The following is a 19,506-nucleotide window of genomic DNA, read 5'->3' as shown; positions in this document are numbered from 1 at the left end:
TAAGTTTTCTTTTGTTCGGTACTGTTCTTTTTGACCCCTTCCTTTGCTCCCCTCCCCCCCCCCCCCCCCACCAAGAAGGCTAGTTAGGCACAGATAGTTTTTATTATGTGTGTGTGCGTGTATATATATGTATGTATATATGAAAACATATACATACACACATATATAAACACATATATACATGCATGTATATGTGCATGCGCACATATACATGTTTGTGCCTGCATGTACACATACATGCACTTATTCTCATACATATACTTAGGTATCTAATCCTACTCATATATAGATATATTCATATGCGTCTATGTAAGACTACTGCACTTGTTTGTCCTCTGTCTCTTTGAAGGTAGATAATGTTTTCCTTCATAGATCCAAGTCTTTCCATATTTTTCTAAGCCCACCAACTCGTCATTTCCTGTACTACAACAATATTCCAGCCGTATGCTGTCTGGTTATTTTAAATAGTCTTAAACAATATCGATTAATATGACTGACATATCGTGTAGTGTCCCTTTTTTTCTCTTTCGATTAAGTCTATTTTAGCTTTAACTTTATCTGAGATCATGTTTACTACCCCTGCTTTTTTTCCCTAATAAATTCTATTCTTGATCTTTATTTTGTATTTGGGTCTATCTCCTATTTCTTATCCCTCCTGACGCCTTTACTTCTACCTGCTACTTTGCCCTTCTACTACTTAGTTTACTCTCCCACCAAAGATCTCTCCCTTATCCCCTTCCCCTCCCTATCACTTTAGCTTTTTATTTTTTTCCAAATTTAAAAGATTTTATGCCTTTTTAGATATATATGTATTGTTCCCTCTTTAACCCATTCCTGATGAAAGGAGGGTTCCAGGTCTACCAGCCCTCCTCTCCATCTAATTCTTACATGTCAGTTCTTCTCACACCTCATTTGTATAAGATGATTCCTCTTTTTACCTTTTCCTAGACAGTTCAGTTTCACATCATACTTGGCTCTACTCCAATCTTTCTTTCAAACTACCCAATTACTAATAAGTCATAGATGATAAAAAGTCTGTCCTTATTGAGTTCCTTGTAATTAGTTTTTTATGTTTACCTTATATTTCTCTCAGATCTTGTATGTCAGAATTTCTATTGATTTCAAGTCTTAGGGCAGCTAGATAGCACAGTGGATGGAGCACTGGCCCTAGAGTCAGGAGGACCTGAGTTCAAATCCAGTCTCAGATACTTACTAGCTGTGTGACTTTGGGCAAGTCACTTAACCCTGATTGCCTCTTTAAAAGAAAAAAGATTTCAGGTCTTTTTGCCACAAAATCCTGAAAGTCTGCAATTCATTAAATGTCCTTTTTTTCATTCAGGATTATGCTTAACTTTGCTGGGTGTGACCACAACCCTAGTTCTTTTAGTCTTTCATATATAGTGTTCCAACACCTGTAGTCTTTTAGCACAGCCACTGCTAGGCCTTGTGTGATTCTAATTGTGCTCCACCATATTTGTTTTCTTCTTGTTGCTGGTAATGTTTTCTCCTTGAGCCGGGGGTTTTGGAATCTAGCTGTGAATTCCTGTAGGATCTCTTTCAGGCAATGATTGGTGGATTTTTTCTATTTCTACTTTCTACTCTTGTTCTAACACTTCAAGACAGTTTTCTTTAATATTTCTTGTATTATTGTATCAAGATTCTTTTTTGGCTTGTAACATTCGCGTAGTCTGACTATGCTTATGTTTTCTCTTCTTGATCTGTTCTCCAGGTCAGTTGTTTTTCTTATGAGATAGTCTACTTTCTTTCCTATTTTTTCATTCTTTATATCTTGTTTTGTTATTTCTCGGTCTCTTATAACTTTGCTGGCTTCCTCTTGCCCAATTCTGATTTTCAGGGAGTTATTTTCTTCCTTAAGATTCTGCATCTTCTCTTGTAGTTGGTTGACTTTCTTTTTATAATCTCTTTGTTTTTCTTGGATTGTTCTTATTTTTCTTTTTTTTCCCTCAGTATCTCTCGTTTGACATTACTCTTTGGGGTAGGAGAGGCTTTTTTTGCTTCATTATCCTCCTCCAAAGGGGATTCCTGGTCTTCTCTGTTCTCATAGTTACTTTCTTTGTCTGGGTTCTTTCTCCTTAGTCTGCTCAATTTTTTTTATTTGTAGAAGCTTGTTATTGTAATCACCTCTAGTCTTGGGGTATGGGGGATGGTGCCTCTGGCCTGGAACCAAATCAAGACCTCCACCCTCCTGTGAGTGCCCACAGCCAGAGGCATCCTGCCTCACTGCTTCTGTATTCACCAGGCACAGGCATGTGCTGGTTCCTTCTCCCCCAGGCCTGTGTCTTGCCTGCAAAGCTGGGCCTGACATCCTTTATTAGCAGAAGTTTCCTCAATAATCTTTCCCTGCTCAGACACCCATCTCCCCAGCCTGCCTCCCCACATTGTTCAGGAGGTTAAAATTCTGACTGGGGCCAAGGCTACCTCCCAACCCAGCTCGCCCCAGGGCTCCCAGCTTACTGTTTCAGCAGAGCTAGCCTAGAGGTGTTTCCTCTTCACTGGGATCAAACCTTGGTCCTGAGATTTTTCTTTAGATCTTCTCCTGATTGTCCCAGGAGGACCACTGTTCTGCCCCAACTCGTGTTTGTTTTTAGTGCTCTACGTTCACCCTGAGGCATTTTGTCTTGTTTGTTGGGAAATCTGGAGAGCTTAGAATTTTCTGACGTATTCCACCATCTTCACAGAATCCTTTCTCAAGGAGTTTAATCTGTTCAAGATGATAGAACTAGCAGATGTTGGTCCTGAATTGAAATCTCTCTCACAGTGCACTTTCTATACCATACCTGTTTTAAAAATATGGTTGCTGCCTTTTAAATGTTTTCTGATTTCTTCCTACTTTGAATGTGAATATAAACATGATATAAGGACAATGCAAAGGGCCTTGAGTCCATATCATTTGAGGAGTAGTTGGGGGTGGGAGGAATGATAGAAAAGTCCAAAAGTGGATGTGGCTGCCTTGAGAGGTAGTGAAGTTTCCCTTCCTCGAAAGTCTTCTGGCAGAGGCTAGACAATGACTTACCTGTTATGGTATAGTCAGGATTCCCTTCAAGTATGGGTTGGTCCCTTCCAACTTTGAAATTCTGTTTTCTATGATTCAGATTTGATGTTGCCTTTATTAGTTTTAGGCTTGGAAACCTATGTGTAACTTTTCAAATGTAAAAAAAAAAAAACCTGCCATCATGGTAAGTGAGGACTATACAAAGCAATTCATTTGAGATTGAGAATTGAAGGTTATGTTAATGGGTTTTAATAATACAGAAAAATCAGATGATGTCATACAATGACATAATGAAGTGCTGTGATAGAGGAAATTAGCTAGGGAGTTTAGAAATGAAGACACAAATTGAATATTAAGCTTTAGCTCTTCTTTTGAACTTGTCTGGACAAGAGTTTCATTTTCTTTTGCCTAATTAGTTTAATTTGCTATTATTTATTTGACCTTCTATTATACCCTGCCCCCTTCCCATTTTCCTTTCACTTTTGGTTTTAGTTAACTAAAGAATCCTGGTAAAATGAAATTTTTTGTATTAAGGAGTAGAAAGAAAACTTAGACCTGGTCTGAAGTGCCCCCAACAAAAATTAAACTTTCTCCATTATATATTCTGTGTGTGAATTGCAGGCTTACCTTAACTATTTTTTCTTGGAGGGCTCGAACAAAATTCTGATAAGTAAATAACGTAATGATTTAATCAGCAAGTCTTTGTTGAGCGCCCACACATCCAAGGCATTCTATTAGATGCTGTGGGGATTCAAAGCAATGTAAAAATACAATTCCTGACCTCAAGAACCTTACAGTTTAAAGAGGGAAGACACACATATTCCAGGTAGATGTGCACAGGCAAAGCAGAGGAAGAGGTTTGTTTGGGAATGAAGGGGTGCAAAGACAGGGCAGAGAAGAGAACACAGAAACAAATCTTGTTGACCAGGTTGTTGGCTAAAATTGATGACTAACATGATTTTTTCCCTTTTTTCCATATAGTATATAATTAGAATTTTTATTTTCTTAGGAAACACCAACCAAAGAGCTGGGACACCGAGGAGCAGAAGCAAATAATCAGGACTCTAATAGCGCAACACCATCATTAGGTCCCAATTACTTGAACAGGTTTACAAACTCAGAAAGTTCAACCGATGAAGAAGGTATTTTGAAAATTTGAGACAAGCTTTAAAATGAAGTATTTATCAGTTCATTTATATTCTTACAAATACTCAACGTTACCTGACAATTTATCTCTTTTACAGAGAATTTTCATTTCAGTACAAGTCTTTTTGTTAATTATTGTCAGCAAATGTTATTGTGTGTAATATCAGAGTACTGTGTATTTGGATTCTTTTCTTTTGAATAATCAAAAAGCAATTCCAAAACCAGAATTTTTTTTTTCAGGTGGAGGTTTTGAATGGGATGATGACTTCTCTCAAGAGTCTTTTATGTCAAAAACAGCAGATAACCTTGGTTCCAAGCACTCTCTTCAAACATCAAAGTACTTTTCTCCTCCCCCACCATCTAGAAGTATTGAACAGAGTTGGTCACATGCATCGCCTTATTCCAGGTTTTCTATCTCTCCTGCCAACATCGCAAGTTTTTCTCTTACACATCTCACTGATTCAGATATTGAACAAGGAGGTGAGTGCCTGTGTGACAGGGGATGCATGTGCAAACACTTGGGGTGGGAGGTTAGGGGAGATGTCAACTCTTCATTAAAGAAAGCAAGCCAACCAAGATGGTAGAAGTTACTATATGAATACAGGTTAATTTCAAAGTATCTTGTTTACTACATCCATCATAGAAAACTCTTAATAAGATAATCACAAGCCTTAGAACTTATTCCATGAGGTAACATCTTTTTATTATATCTGTGCTATACCACAAACTGGGTATATTCAGTAAAACCAAATATGCTGAATGTCCGGTGGGGATTTTTAGGTTCCCTTTACCAGAACAGGAGCTCCCTGAAGGAGCATGACCTGTTACTCCCCAGTATCTTTTTGATCTTGGGTTCGAGTTTTAGAAATCACTCTGAATCATTGTGAGATGGGGCATGATATTCTCTTGCCCTTAAAAACCTTTTCTTCTCTCCCTGCCCTTTGACTACAGAAAGAAGAATACAAAGGATTGGTTTTAAGCTCCTGAATTCATGTGTTTGGTAACAGACCACACTTTGCTATGGTGGCACCTTCCTCTAAGAATTCTCTTTTGCCGTAAAGTGTTTTGTGGGGTTATTTGGTTTTTTTTTTTAATAATATCAATGTGTGGTAGATAGGGTAGAAGTGAAGGGACAGGGATACATATTAAATAGTACCTTAGAATAAATACCACCTTCTTTCATAGCTAGATTTAAAGATAAATGTTAATAGGTGCTCTGGCAATTGAGGTTTGCAAATCAAATAATTTAAAAGTAATATAAAGAGCTTTTATTTGTACTTGCACTATATTTTACTTGCACTGATTAGATAATACCAATTACCCAGTAGTCCTACAAATAGGCAGATGTTTAGAGAAATCTACTCAATTTTTTTGCATGCTTCACGTGACATTGAACTAGATGTGTGAGTTAAACAGATGTGTTTCTTCTGTGTGAGAGCATGGCAGGTGTTGCTTTAAAGGAGAAAAATCAGTCAAGTGTTAAGTCCTCAATTGCTTACTTTTCTACATAATGGAATTTGTGTTGAATTTGAACTAGAAAATTTTTACCCTACGAAAATTGTTTATCTTCATGTCATCTTATTGTCTTTTTGCCATATAGGAAGCAGTGAAGATGGAGAAAAAGATTAAGTGGGTAAAATACTTTTTTTTAATCAGAAACTGCTCATACAAGACAGCGTGCCCACACTGATGGCCTGCACAGTGTAAATACTGATGAACACAGTTGTGTTCAGAGAGTCACTGTAGGCTCCTTCTGGAGTAAGAAGAGGAGAATCAAGAAACACAGAAAGGAAATGTTAAATCAGGACTTTTGATGTGTATTTGTAATGTGTGTTTTTAATCAGTGCAATTTGCTTTTCATTTGGAAGAGATGAATCTACAGCTGTTTTAAAAAAAAAAACTTGAAGTGTTAATTCTTCAGGCAATTGTTATTTGTAATAAACTTGTAAAGCAATTACACAACCTTCTGGTTATGTATGGGATTGTATCATATTCTTTTTATATTTTTCCATGTAGTTTATTCTATTTGAACCTACACCTGTCATAGAATTATATATAATTGTGTCTGTACAACAGGTGGCTGTGTCACTGAAACCGTATGAATGATAGTTGGTCAGTCGTGAGCCATATTTATTCTTGGCGGGGAAAGATCACTAAATACATATTACCTTGCTTTCTGTAATTGCACTATGGATATATGTTCCTAGAGTCCCCAACATTGTACAGAATCAGAATCGTAAATTATTCAAGGAAAATAAAGCAGGTCAAGCTAGGGCTGTTTGCCAGTTTGATTTCTCCTCTTTTTATATTTTGTTTGCTATGCATGGTACTTGTAAAATTTAAATGAGTGTTATGCTGTTGTAGAATTTGCTGGAATCTTAAACCCAGTACCATTTTTCAAAATGATAAATGATTCTGAATGTTACAGTGTTCATGTTTTTATAGGAAATATTTTTGAGGAGTCTGAAAACACTGATCTGGGTTGTTCAGCTGAATCAATTGCATTTTCATTTTCTTCTCTTAGAGTGACTTAAGGATATCAGGCTTCTTTCTAAATAAGTGAAGGGTCGTTTAACCAGTGATTCTTACTTTTTTGTTTTTAAAGGGATGCAGAAATGATTTAGCTCCTGAACTCCCTGGATTAAAAAATAAAAGCAACTGTAAAGGTTGGCCCAAATAAAATTTCTTAGCTTGTATTAACTAAATATGAGATTCAGACACTTCATAGTAATGTCATGAAGTTTTCTCAAAAATTAATTTAAAAGATCAGACTTTCATAGTGACAGTTTTATTTTCCTTTGCTTTAAAAAAGCAGTGATACCAAAACTGAAAATGAGAAATGCTACCCCTAAAGTCTATCTGCTTTAAAATAAGTTAAAGTTAATTGCCACTTACCTAGACACTGTCATTGGTTGATGTGAGCAGTTGAATAAATCAGCAGCCTCCCAGGATGAACCTTGTTGATTCCAAATAGTTCTCCTGGAGGGTATGGTGGTCAGTCCATGAAATGAGTAATGTGTTGCAGTTTAAGGTGGCAGCTAGCTTTAAAATTGTGTTAGCTAGATCTTACAGACCCTTCAGATGTTTCTGTTACTGGCCTGAGCACAGAAGTCATTTCCTTCCTTCCTTCTTCCTTCCTTCCTTCCTTCTTTCCTTCCTTCCTAAAGCAGGGATTTGGGGAAATTTGCCACTAGATGGGCATGACCATAAGCTGGCCCCAGTGCTCATGAGACTGGATATTTCCTCCTGGATTAAGTCACGGTGCTGCTTTTTTACTGTTTAAAAGCACTTGATTTTTAAGAGACTGGAATGCTTGAGAAACAGCTTTGTGATTGTGCAGAGAAGGGGGAAAGGAATTTACTCTAAAACATGCAGTGTTTGTTTTTGAAAATTGATAGTGGCCACAGGTAAGCCTACTGACAGGCTTCCCCAAATACTATGTTTACCATTGCCAAAAAGATGCAATGATATTGTGCTGAGTGAAGAATCAAGTTCATAGTGAAGCCATTTATCATAAGGGAAAGTTTGCCAATCAGTGGGTTAGTTGATGCCATAGAACATTGTTCTTTATATCAGCAGGCACGCCTAAGACCCAAGTATAAGAAGCCTTACTCTCTTTAGTAAGTATGTTTTACAGTCTCCACTACTCTAATAGCTTTGAAAACATTGTAGGTCACAGTCTGTTACTAAATGTTAAAAAATAGTTAAGACCAGTAGGCCACAGCACCTTATAACTTATGGTCTCAGTTTAGTAATGCGAATTTTTATAAAATCTGTAAGTTTATGTAGTAAAATTATGGCCTACTTACTACATGTATACATTGACTAATTTCTTGTAGTAGCATTAAATTTCCACAGGGCAAAAAAATTCAAAGTAGAGACTGTGACTCTTTTTAAAACCACTATTTGCTGTATACACTAAACACTTGCAGGAGTCCCCAAAGAGCATGAAATCCTGTTTCAGAAACCATATTCATATCTCTGTGTGTGTATTTTTTTTTCTTTTTAAATCACAGGGCATTAGAATATGATTATGCCAAAATTAAACCTCAGCTCTGAATTTCTTGCTATGGAGACTCCTTGAGTATTGGTCGTGAATGATATGTTTTATAGCTAATCACTGACCTAAACTGAGTAAAAACTGAGGCGGCTGCTCCTATTTTACAAAGCTGTAACTATAGAAATTCAGCTTATACTTACTAACCTCAGGCAGATTCCGCAGATATTAAGTAAGCACCTGCTAGTACATTGTGGTAGGTGCTGAGGATTCAAAGATCAAACAAAAAAATTTACCCCACCCCCCAAGGAACCCACGTGGTCAGCCCAGCAAGGTTTTCTTCAAACTTTTAGGTAATTTCTTCTTCACCATGTACAAAGAGATTAGCCACATAGCTTCCATTTAATGGATTTTTTTTTAATTAGTACTACCCTGAGCCTCAATAAAGAGCTACTTCTTTGAGTCTAAATGACATGTAACTAGTTGCCAAACATGCATCTTTATATGATCAATTTAGATTGGAATTTATGGAAAAATCTTACTGTATTAGGATATGGAAGGTAGAATTTATTTACTAAATGTGTGTTAGCATAGTATTTTGAAATTTCAAGCAATACACAGTAGATGGTTCAGTAAAATAGATTTATAATTGTCAACTCTGTGTTTGGAAATATTAGCATGTAGTTCGTTGTTCAAATTGGGGAGGGGGGGGTTGGTTACAAACAGTAGGATTTTTTTAAAATGTTATTTGTTCCAAAATAGATTATGCAATTGAAAGTAAATCATTGGGATTCTTCAGATTAGGTAGAATTGGTTTATAATACTTGATTCACAACAAATATTCATTCCTAAAGTTCTTTTTGATAGTTCAAAAAGTATCCGATTTTAGGTTGCATCTTATTTTTTCAGTGGTTTATTGCTGAATAACTGAATTCTATCATGTAAACCCCATATGGTTTAAAATTGCCTATCTAAAGCAGTTAACTGATTTTCTCATGTGACCCCATAATCAACATAAAATAGAAATGCGTAAAAAGAGCTTCCAAAATCTCTGATAACCTGATTTAATGTTTATAAATTAGGCCTTCAGGGTAAATAAACCACAAATGTGTTTAATTTGAAACAAAACATTCAGTAATCTGGCTTTTAGATGTAAAAATGGATGGGTAACCATTTTTGTAGAAATGGGCTTATCTAGGAAAGGTTATTGTATATTTGTGCTGCACTAAAAATCCTTTCAAGCCACCTCCTTTTATTACTATTTTAAAGAGTAAATTTATAGGATTTGATGAATTTTTTTGAGTGTGTATTGAAGGGCTTGGCTAAAGGGAAGAACCTTGAGTTTTCAATTATGTACTAAGCACTTCATTTAAAACTCCAGAAGTGAATCAAGTGTTATAAATCCAATTGTTTGGATGTAGTGATGGGTAGCATCAAAATATATTAGCCTTATGAGAAACAGCCTTAAAATAAGAGTGGGGTGTACAAAATAACTTCAGCTTTAAGTCACGAAAACAATATTCTAAGATATTAATGGTATTCAAGTCTTTGATTTGAAAAACAAAATTTCTGTAATAAAAAAGACCTTAAAAATGTGTTGACAGTATTTGTGATACCAGCAGCCTGTTTAAAGATATGTTCGAATGACTTAAAATAATTTGGTTTTGTTTAATAAGTTGTTCAGATTTGCACAGGCCTAGGTGTAACTTGATAATGGTACTGATGTATATATAATGTTGAATTATGTTTGTAAATGAGGAATTATGTAATAAAATCATAGGTATGAGGGTTTTCATATTGTAATTTAATACAGGTATATGAGGTTTATGGCAATATCATAGTTAATGAAATTTCAGGTCAAATTGTCTTTAAATTGTGTACATTTTTAAATTGTAAGATTTCTACTGTATATTGATCATGCATAGTGTGATTCAATAAATTGCTTGTAATTTAAAAATTATTTAATATTCAAAATAAAAATATAGTTATATATTTATAATCTCTGTTTCTGTGGTCATTTACTGCATCTTCACCATAAGAGAAAAAAAAACCATGTAGATTCATGGAGTTGATAGTGGTCCTGAATGGTCCACCCCTGCCCCCTTAGTTAGGATAGCATCTAAATTGTCCTGGTTAAATTAAGAATCTCTTCTATTTTTCGGGAGTTCATCAGGTTTCTGTATCTCTAGGTAATGATAATGCTTTTCCAGAATGGTAAGTACCCTCCTTATCTTTTGTTTAGGCCCTACAACTCTTTTACACTATGACTGTAGAAATACTTATATATATTCATGTTAATTACTAATTCAAATACTAAACTAGATCTTGATCTCATCAATTTGGGAATTTCCTCCAGCAATAAGTACGATTTATCCATGTCTGCCCATCTTGTGCAACTCTTGTCCTTCTCTCCCCCAAAAGTTGGCCCCAGAGGATCCGTCCCACATGCCAAAGGCCTCCTTTGCTTTCTCCTGACGTTAGAGGTTTGATAGAGGAGCACCCTGGCTGTCCATCCATTATCCTTCATTCTTGCCAATGACGCCCCCCCATCTCCTATTCCTATCATACAATTTCTTGATGACGTCTCACACCCCTCTTTCTTCATTCCTAGGGACATGTAGGCTGCTCACACCTGCTGTGCACCTCTCCTGGGATACTCGTTTTTAGTTCGGAAACAATAGTATTCCATGCCTTGTTGCCATAGAGGAAACCCGATGGAATGTTAGTGTTGAAAAGATGGGCCTTTGCTTGCATGGGAATCTTGGGATGAGTAAAAGTGTATTTCAGTGTCCTGAAAATCCACTCTTCCTGTTCAACTCCAGGCCCAAGTTTATTATCCATCTGGACTGTCCGTCCTAGATAGAATATTGGGTAAGCTGTATAGAGTGGCCATCCAAATGAAGGTTGAAATCAGGGCAATTGGCGTTCTTCACCCATTTATTCTTATCTCTGCAAATGGACTGGCCAAACTACTTTGAGCGATTACCTACCTCCCGTTGACTCATATCAGGAGTCCTATAACCCTTCTCTAACATCCAGAGTTCTCTAACCTCTTCATCAGACTTTGTCTTACTACTTAGATGGGTTATAGGTTTGTGTTGCTACTGATTTCTTTGTTCCTAGTACTTAAAGCAGCGTTGTGTAACTTTCATCCTCAGTCACTTGAAAGAAAATGGGAATGATGGCTTAAAGAGGTCCTTTGTACATGCCAGCTAAATATCCTTGTGTACTATAGACAATAAAAAATCACAGGATTTCAGAGCTCAAAGGGTCCTCAGCAGCCACCCAATCTAACGCACAACCAAAAGTAGTTCTTTTTGTCCTTCATCCTCGAAGAAGACCAAAATGACATCACAGTGTTGAAGCTGAAGTCAAGGTACAGTGTGTCCAGCTGTGGCTGATCAGATCAATACAAGCTCAGAAGGCTCTACCACAGATCAGGCACAAATAGCCAATATAATATGCAAATAGTCTACTATAACGTGCAGACAAATTGGACATCCAGTCTGTTTAAAGATCTTCAATGAAGGGGAACTCATTACCTCTTGAAGCAGCCCATTTCACTTTGGACAGTTCTAAATGTTAAGAAGTTTTTCCAGACTTCAATCCTATCTGGGGCCAAACAGAACAAGCCTAGCCTCTCAGAACTTCACAGCCATTTCAGTACTTGAGGACAGTTATCATGTTCTGCTGAGTCTTCTTCAAGCCAGGTTCTTTTGACTGATCCTCACATGACAAACAAGACTTGGCCATCCTGGTTGCCTTCTTCTGGACAACCTCTGGCTTATCAATATTCTTAAACTATGCTCCTAGAATAGAATATTCCTTCCAGATGTGGTCTGATCATGACAGAATATAGAAAGACTCACTTATTTCCTGGGAGCTATGTGTCCTAAGGTTGCATTAGCTTTTTTTGACTAGAATTACACACTGCTAAGTTATTGAACTTGCAGTCCGCTCAGTTACCCAGATCTTTTCCAGACAAACCATCTAACCATATTCCAACCACCACCATCTTATACTTATGAAGTTGATTGTTTTGAATCCATGTAAAATGTTCATTTATCCCTGTTGAATGCCATCTTATTATATTCAGCCTGATGCTCAAGCTTGTCAAGATCTTTTGGGATCCTTAGCCTGTCATTGAATCTCTTAGCTATCCCTTCCAGCTTTGAGTTATCTTCAGTTTTGATCTATTTATGCCTTTATCCAGGTAAAATTTTTAAAAATTATTAAACAGCATGGGCCATCTACATATAGAAGGATGGAGGAGTACTTCTCAGCTAGAAACCTCCCTCCCAACCGATCCTGAATCTAGTCATTCAACAAGTTCCAAATCCATCTATGTATCATCTTGCCATCTTTTCCACAGGAAGAAGAGGTGTTTTAATCAAGTGCTTTCCATATATCTAGGTCAATTTGATCTCTACCATTCCCTGATCTAGCAGTTTAATAATAACTGTCAAAAAAGAAAAAAAATAACCACTTTCTAAATGGTTACCAACTGGTTCTTTAACAACCAGTCAGTCCTAGATTTTTTTACACTTAGTAATATTTTATTTTCCCCCATTACATGTAAAGATAGCTTTGAACATTCATCTTTGTAAGATTTTGAGTTCCAACTTTTTTTCCCTCCCTCTTCCCTTTCCAAGGCAGCAAGTAATCTGCTATAGGCTATACATGCACAATCATGTTAAGCATATTTCCACATTAGTCATGTTATGAAAGAAGAAAACAAAAGGGGAAAACCACAAGAAAGAAAAAAGTGAAAATAGTATGCTTTGAATTGCATTCAGACTCCATAGTTCTTTCTCTGAATGTGGATAGCATTTTCCATCATGAGTCTTTTGGAATTGTTCTAGATCATTATATTGCTGAGAAGAGCTAAGTCTGTCATAGTTGATCATCACACTGTGCTACTGTTACTGTGTACAATGTTCTCCTAGTTCTGCTCATTTCACTCAGCATCAGTTCATATGAGTCTTTCTGGGTTTTTCTGAAATCTGCCTGCTCATCATTTCTTATAGCACAATAGTATTCCATTACATTTATATACCACAACCATTCCTCAAATGACGAGCATCCCCACAATTTCCAATTCTTGGCCACCACAAAAAGAGCTGCTATAAATATTTTTGTACATGTGGGTCCTTTTCTCTTTTTTATGATCTCTTTGAGTTACAGACCTAGTAGTGGTATTGCTGGATCAAAGGGCATGTCCTAGAATTTTGCCAGGGATCAAAACCAAGCACCCTGGCCTATCATTTTTCAAAGCATTTTTAAGAATTGGGATGTTGGGGGCACAGAGATGGGGTATAGAAAGCAGGTACTTGCTTAAGCTCCTCCCCCAATCCCTCCAAACACCTGTAAAAAAATGTCTCTGAACAAATTCTAGAGCTGCGGAACCTACCACATAGCAGAGGGAAACAGGTCTCCAGCCCAGAAGAGCCTGGATGGTCGCCAGGAAGGTCTATCGCACGGTGCTAGGAGCAGAGCGCAGCCCAGCATGGGCTGAGCCAGGACAGACCAGACCCAGAGTCAGCCATGAATCAGTGAGCTGTGGCAGTTACCAGACTTCTCAACTCACAAAGGCCAAAAAGCAGATTAGAGGGAAACTGCGGAATCAAGTTCAGAGCAGTCCGATCACCAGCCCTGGGGGTGGCGGAGGTGGTGCAGCGGTGGTGGTGGTGGTGGCTGCTTCCAGAGCTCCAGCATCAGCTGCTTCCCAAGTCCCTGCCTCACACAGTGGGAGGAATCTAGCAGCGGATCAGAGCGCAGAGAATACTTTCTGGGCACAAAGGCAGATTCTCTTGCTGTGCCCTGCTTGGATCTGTATTGTGGTCCTGGTTAGCGGTTCTTGGGGGAGGAGGAGCGCTGCGGTGACAGAGCCTGGGGTGACAGTGGAGTAGAAGTAGCTCTGAAAACAGCAGTGCTTGGACCCTAAAGCTTGAGACAAAGTACTCTCTACTCTACAAGCAGTCATATCCTGACAAAAAAGCTCAAGGGTCAAGTAGTTGCCTGGGAACATGAACAGGCAGTGAAAACAAACTCAGACTCAAACTCAAACTCTATATTCCTTTTTTGGTGACACAAAGAAGGTCTAAACATACCACCAGAAGAAGCCGACAAAGTCAAAGAGCCTACATCAAAAGCCTCCAAGAAAAATATGAATTGGGTTCAGGCCATGGAAGAGCTCAAAAAGGGTTTGGAAAAGCAATTAAGAGAAGCAGAGGAAAAATTGGGATGAGAAATGAGAGAGATGCAAGAAAGCCATGAAAAACAAGTCAACAACTTGCTAAAGGATACCCCAAAAAATACTGAAGAAAATAACACCTCAAAGAACAGACTAACCCAAATGTCAAAAGAGCTCCAAAAAGCCAATGAGGAGAAGAATGCCTTGAAAGGCAGAATTAGCCAAATGGAAAAGGAGGTCCAAAAGATCACTGAAGAAAATGCCACCTTAAAAATGAGATTGGAGCAAGTGGAAGCTAGTGACTTTATGAGAAATCAAGATATTATAAAACAGAACCAAAGGAATGAAAAATGGAAGACAATGTGAAATATCTCATTGAAAAAACCACTGACCTGGAGAACAGATCCAGGAGAGATAATTTAAAAATTATTGGACTACCTGAAAGCCATGATCAATAAAAGAGCCTAGACATCATCTTTCAAGAAATTATCAAGGAAAATTGCCCTGATATTCTAGAACCAGAGGGTAAAGTAGAAATTGAAAGAATCCACTGATCACCTCTTGAAAAAGATCCCAAAAAGAAAACTCCTAGGAATATTGTCACCAAATTCCAGAGCTCCCAGATCAATGAGAAAATACTGCAAGCAGCCAGAAAGAAACAATTTGAATATTGTGGAAACACAATCAGAATAAAACAAGATCTAGCAGCTTCTACATTAAGGGATCAAAGAGCTTGGAATACGATATTCCAGAGGTCAATGGAGCTAGGATTAAAACCAAGAATCACCTACCCAGCAAAACTGAGTATAATGCTCCAAGGCAAAATATGGATTTTCAATAAAATAGAGGACTTTCAAGCTTTCTCAGTGAAAAGACCAGAGCTGAATAGAAAATTTGACTTTCAAATACAAGATTCAAGAGAAGCATGAAAAGGTAAACAAGAAAGAGAATTTGTAAGGGACTTAGTAAAGTTGAACTGTTAGGTTTACATTCCTACATGGAAAGATGATGCGTGTATTTCATGAGACCTTTCTCAGTATTAGGGGAGTTTAAGGGAATATAGACAGAGAGCACAGGATAAGTTGAATATGAAGGGATGATATCTGAAAAAATGAAATAAATTTAAGGGTGAGAGAGGAATGCCTTTAGAGTAGAAAGGGAGAGATAGAATGGGGTAAATTATCTCACATAAAAGTGGCAAGAAAAAGCAGTTCTGTTGGAAGGGAAGAGGGGACAGGTGAGGGGGAATGAGTGAATCTTACTCTCATTAGATTCAACTTGAGGAGGGAATAACATACACACTCAATTGGTTATCTTACTACACAAGAAAGTAAAGGGAAGGGAATAAAAAAAGGGGAGATGATAGAAGGGAGGGCAAATAGGGGGAGGAGGTAATCAAAAGCAAACACTTTTGAAAAGGGACAGGGTTAAGGGAGACAATTGAATAAAGGGGGACAGGATAGGATGGAAGGAAATATAGTTAGCCTTTCACAACATGAGCATTGTGGAAGTGTTTTACATAATGATACATGTGTGATCTATGTTGAATTGCTTGCCTTCCTAAGGAGGGTGGGTGGGAAGGGAAGAGGGGAGAGAATTTGGAACTCAAAGTTTTAAAAGCAGATGCTTAAAATAAAGTTGTTTTTTGCATACAGCTGGGAAACAAGATTATAGGGAATAGGGCATAGAAATCTGTCCTGCCCTACAAGAAAGTAAGGCGGAAAGGGATGGGGGGGAATGGGGTAAAAGAAGAGAGGGCTGACTGGGGAATGAGGCAATCAGAATATATGCCATCTTGGAGTGGGGGGATGGTAGAAATGGAGAGAAAATTTGTAACTCAAAATCTTGTGGAAATCAATGTTGAAAACTAAAATATGAAATAAAAAGGATAAAATTTTTAAAAATTAAAAAAATTAAAAAGAATTGGGATATTTGCACTTCTCCCAGTCTTCCAATACTTCTCTCAATTCTCCACGCTAGCAAATCAATCAATTAATGTATCAGTACTTATTAAGCACTTACCATGTGCCAGCCACCGTGTTAAGCACTAGAGATACAAAAAGAAACAAAGACAGTCCTTGACCTCAAGGAGCAGACAACATGTTGTTCAGTCATGTCCAACTCTTTGTGACTCCATGGACCATACCATGCTAGGTCCTGCTATCCTCCACTATCTCTCAAAGTCTGTCCAAGTTCATGTTGATTGTTCCATGACACTATCTATCCATCTTATCCTCTGTCATTCCCTTTTCCCATTCTTTCCCAACATCATGGTCTTTTCCAATGAGTCTGTCTTCTCATTATGTGGCCTTTTCTCATTCCTTACCTCCTTGACATGACAGAATTCATCATCTTCCCCACCCTTTAAAAAAAACCACCCTTCGTCCGAACTGCCCTAATAATGTTGCGAGCACCATAATCCTTGATTCCTCCATCCCTTTCCCTTGCCCTGATATCCAGCCAATTTCCAAACCTTGTAATTTCTATTTCTACATTATCATTCCCATCCATCTTCTCTCCATTCACACAGTCACTATCCCAGTTCAATTCCTCATCATCCCTTACCTGGATTACTGCAAAGCCCTTCTAATTGATCTCCCACCTTTGTCTCTTCTCATTCCAATCAACCCTCCAACCCGTGGCGGAGCTGCCAAAGTGGATATAGTCCACCTGTGCCAAGTGGCTTGAAGGCATCAAGGACATTTGGGGGCTCTCTTATTAATTACTCATCTTGGGTATCAAACTCCTTGTTAGACATTTTTTTCTCATTTCCTGTACAAAGGTCGTTCTCCTTGGCAGAGAAGTCCAAAGGAATGAGCAGCTCTGCATTCTCCGAGTTGTTGGTTATTATGAGTCTTCCTCTCCCCACCCCCACCCCCATCCTCAAGATAAGGTCATCACCAGGAAATTCATCATAATGGAGGTTTCTTCAGCTTCAGTACTCACACCTCATTCAGTATCCTCACTAGCTTCTGCCCCTCTGACTGGCGAGCCAGATGGTGGAGGTAAAAACTCCTCCCTAAGGCTCCCTTTATAGAGGGTTCAAAATCCTAGGCATTTCTTCATTTGTCACAGCTGCTGTACTTGATTCAGACACCAACATCATCATCATGCTCTCCAGAAGGGAACCTTTAAGAACCCTCCTCCCCTTTTCAGCTTCTTTTTGTATATTGCCTTTCCCCGTTGGATTATAAGCTTCTCGAGGTTAGGGACTATATTTCTTTTTCTTATTTGTATCCCCAGCACTTAGTACAGAGTCTGGGCCATAATAGGTTCTTAATAAATGTGTATCCTATTGTCTCATCCCACCTACCCCAAGCATGGATTTTATCCCTTCCTTGGTCATTCTTCTCCCAACATAGCTTAAAAAAAAACCCAACACTTCATGGTGTCCTTAGCTTGCCTTGCTAGCCTCAGTACATTCTGAGTTTTAGAACCCCTGACACAGCACAATGTTCTCAAATTTATCCTCCATCACCCAACTTTATATCATATTTCTTTTGTATTATACATCTTTTTAAAAATCTAAGTTGGGCCACGATACATCAAAAGTCCAAAAAATGAAGGTGAAATACGCCACTCACCTCATGACAAAAAGGTGATACATTTAAAATGCATTTTCAGGCATTGCTAATGTGGGAATTTGTTTTGCTGGACTTGGTTGATATGTGTTGAAGGATTTGTTTTTCAAATTTGCTCAAACTGGCCCCATTTTTCCTCCTCATTGGAATTTTCTCCCTTTTCATCTTCAGAATTTCATTCTTGAGTTTTCCATCCCCTTTGAGTGGACTTTGCACAGGGAGTCTTAGTCCATAGGATGCTGCCTACTCTTCTGAATCCTTTGAAACCTGTTTTTCCAAAATTTAGGGTAGAGATGCCTGACAATGACTGACTTTCCTTTTTTTCCTCTGCAAAAAACTTTAAGAAGGAGTAGTCCCTTCCCCTGAGTTCTAATTATTTCCACCCCAGCAACCTTGTTACTGAAAATCAGATCCAGTGTTTTCTCTTGTTGGTTCCTCTTAATTTTTGAATGATGAAATTGCGATTAACACAAATTAAGAAGTAATTAGCCACTCTGCTTTCGACAGAAAAAGAAGCCTGCAGATGTCTAAATAACAAGTCTGTCAATACTATTACATCATGCTTTAGTGCTAAGCTTGGGATATTTCCCAAGCTTCTCATCTAGTCCTTCTTTCTGTGTGTTTTTTTTTTTGAAGAGGGAAGGAAAGGCTGGGCAATTAGGGTTAAGTGACTTGCCCAAGGTCACACAGCTAGTAAGTATGTCAAGTGTCTGAGGATGGATTTGAACTCAGGTCCTCCTGACTCCAGGGCCAGTGCTCTACTCAACTGTGCCACCTAGCTGCCCCTAGTTCTTCTTTCTGACTAGGTGTTCTGTGGTATGCTCTGATGACAGTGACTTCTGCTTCTCCCTCCATTGACCTTCACCCAAATGCTCTCCACCAGGCTTTCCCCTCTCTAATTCTTGGATTTTCTCCCATGACTATACCTTCTTAATATATAATGCCACCGCATCCCACCCCCCACCACACCTCATCCCACCCCACCCCTGACCCATTTTGTTTCCTTTGAATAAAGTATTCCCAACCAGAGTTATAATTCAAGTCACATGGGTTATACCCCAATAAATCTCAGTAATACCTATGAGGCCTCACTTATCTCCTTCCATGAGGTCATTCAGTGATTTATATATGCCTATTCACGGCCAATGGTTTTACTTCTGTGTCCTTTCTTGGACTCTCTGCCGTGAGCTTCATAGACACTTTGTACATATGTGTAGAAAATCTGCAGCAAAGGAATCTTTTAAAACTCGAAGAGGCAGAAAAAGTTAAATGAATATTTTCTAGCAACCTGTGCACAGGGAGCCACAAAGATTGTCTTCAGTTTGGTATAATCTGTTGCCATGCAACAACAAATTCAGCCATTGTGTCCAAATCTTTTTTGTTTTAGCTAGGTGGTGACTTCAGCGCACAGAATAAACTGAAAGCAATTAGTTTTCATTGTCCTAAAGTCTTTCCATCAGACTTGAAAATACTGTGAAGTTTAAAGACTGGAAATGTACTCAATTTTTCCTTTTAATCAAAAAACAAACATCTTTGGTTATACTAGACAATGGAATAAATTAGGCTTTAGCCTGTG

The 19,506-nt window shown here is 38.1% G+C and overlaps 1 protein-coding gene across 1 annotated transcript in view; it reads left to right on the top strand.

Annotated features, from left to right (window-relative positions):
* Window positions 1–10,124, top strand: part of LMTK2 (lemur tyrosine kinase 2) — a 110,349-nt gene extending 100,225 nt beyond the window's left edge. The window contains exons 13-15 of the mRNA XM_036741409.1: window positions 4,023–4,155; window positions 4,400–4,639; window positions 5,760–10,124. Of these exons, the coding sequence (XP_036597304.1) occupies window positions 4,023–4,155; window positions 4,400–4,639; window positions 5,760–5,788 (402 nt within the window). The 3' untranslated portion in view covers window positions 5,789–10,124. The remainder of the gene's footprint in view (window positions 1–4,022; window positions 4,156–4,399; window positions 4,640–5,759) is intronic.
* Window positions 10,125–19,506: the final 9,382 nt, after the last annotated feature.

The sequence above is a fragment of the Trichosurus vulpecula genome, chromosome 1, assembly GCF_011100635.1.
Source record: "Trichosurus vulpecula isolate mTriVul1 chromosome 1, mTriVul1.pri, whole genome shotgun sequence".
NCBI classification, from domain to species: domain Eukaryota; kingdom Metazoa; phylum Chordata; class Mammalia; order Diprotodontia; family Phalangeridae; genus Trichosurus; species Trichosurus vulpecula.
Note: the sequence above shows the minus strand (reverse complement) of the source record. Positions and strands in the feature narration are given on the sequence as shown.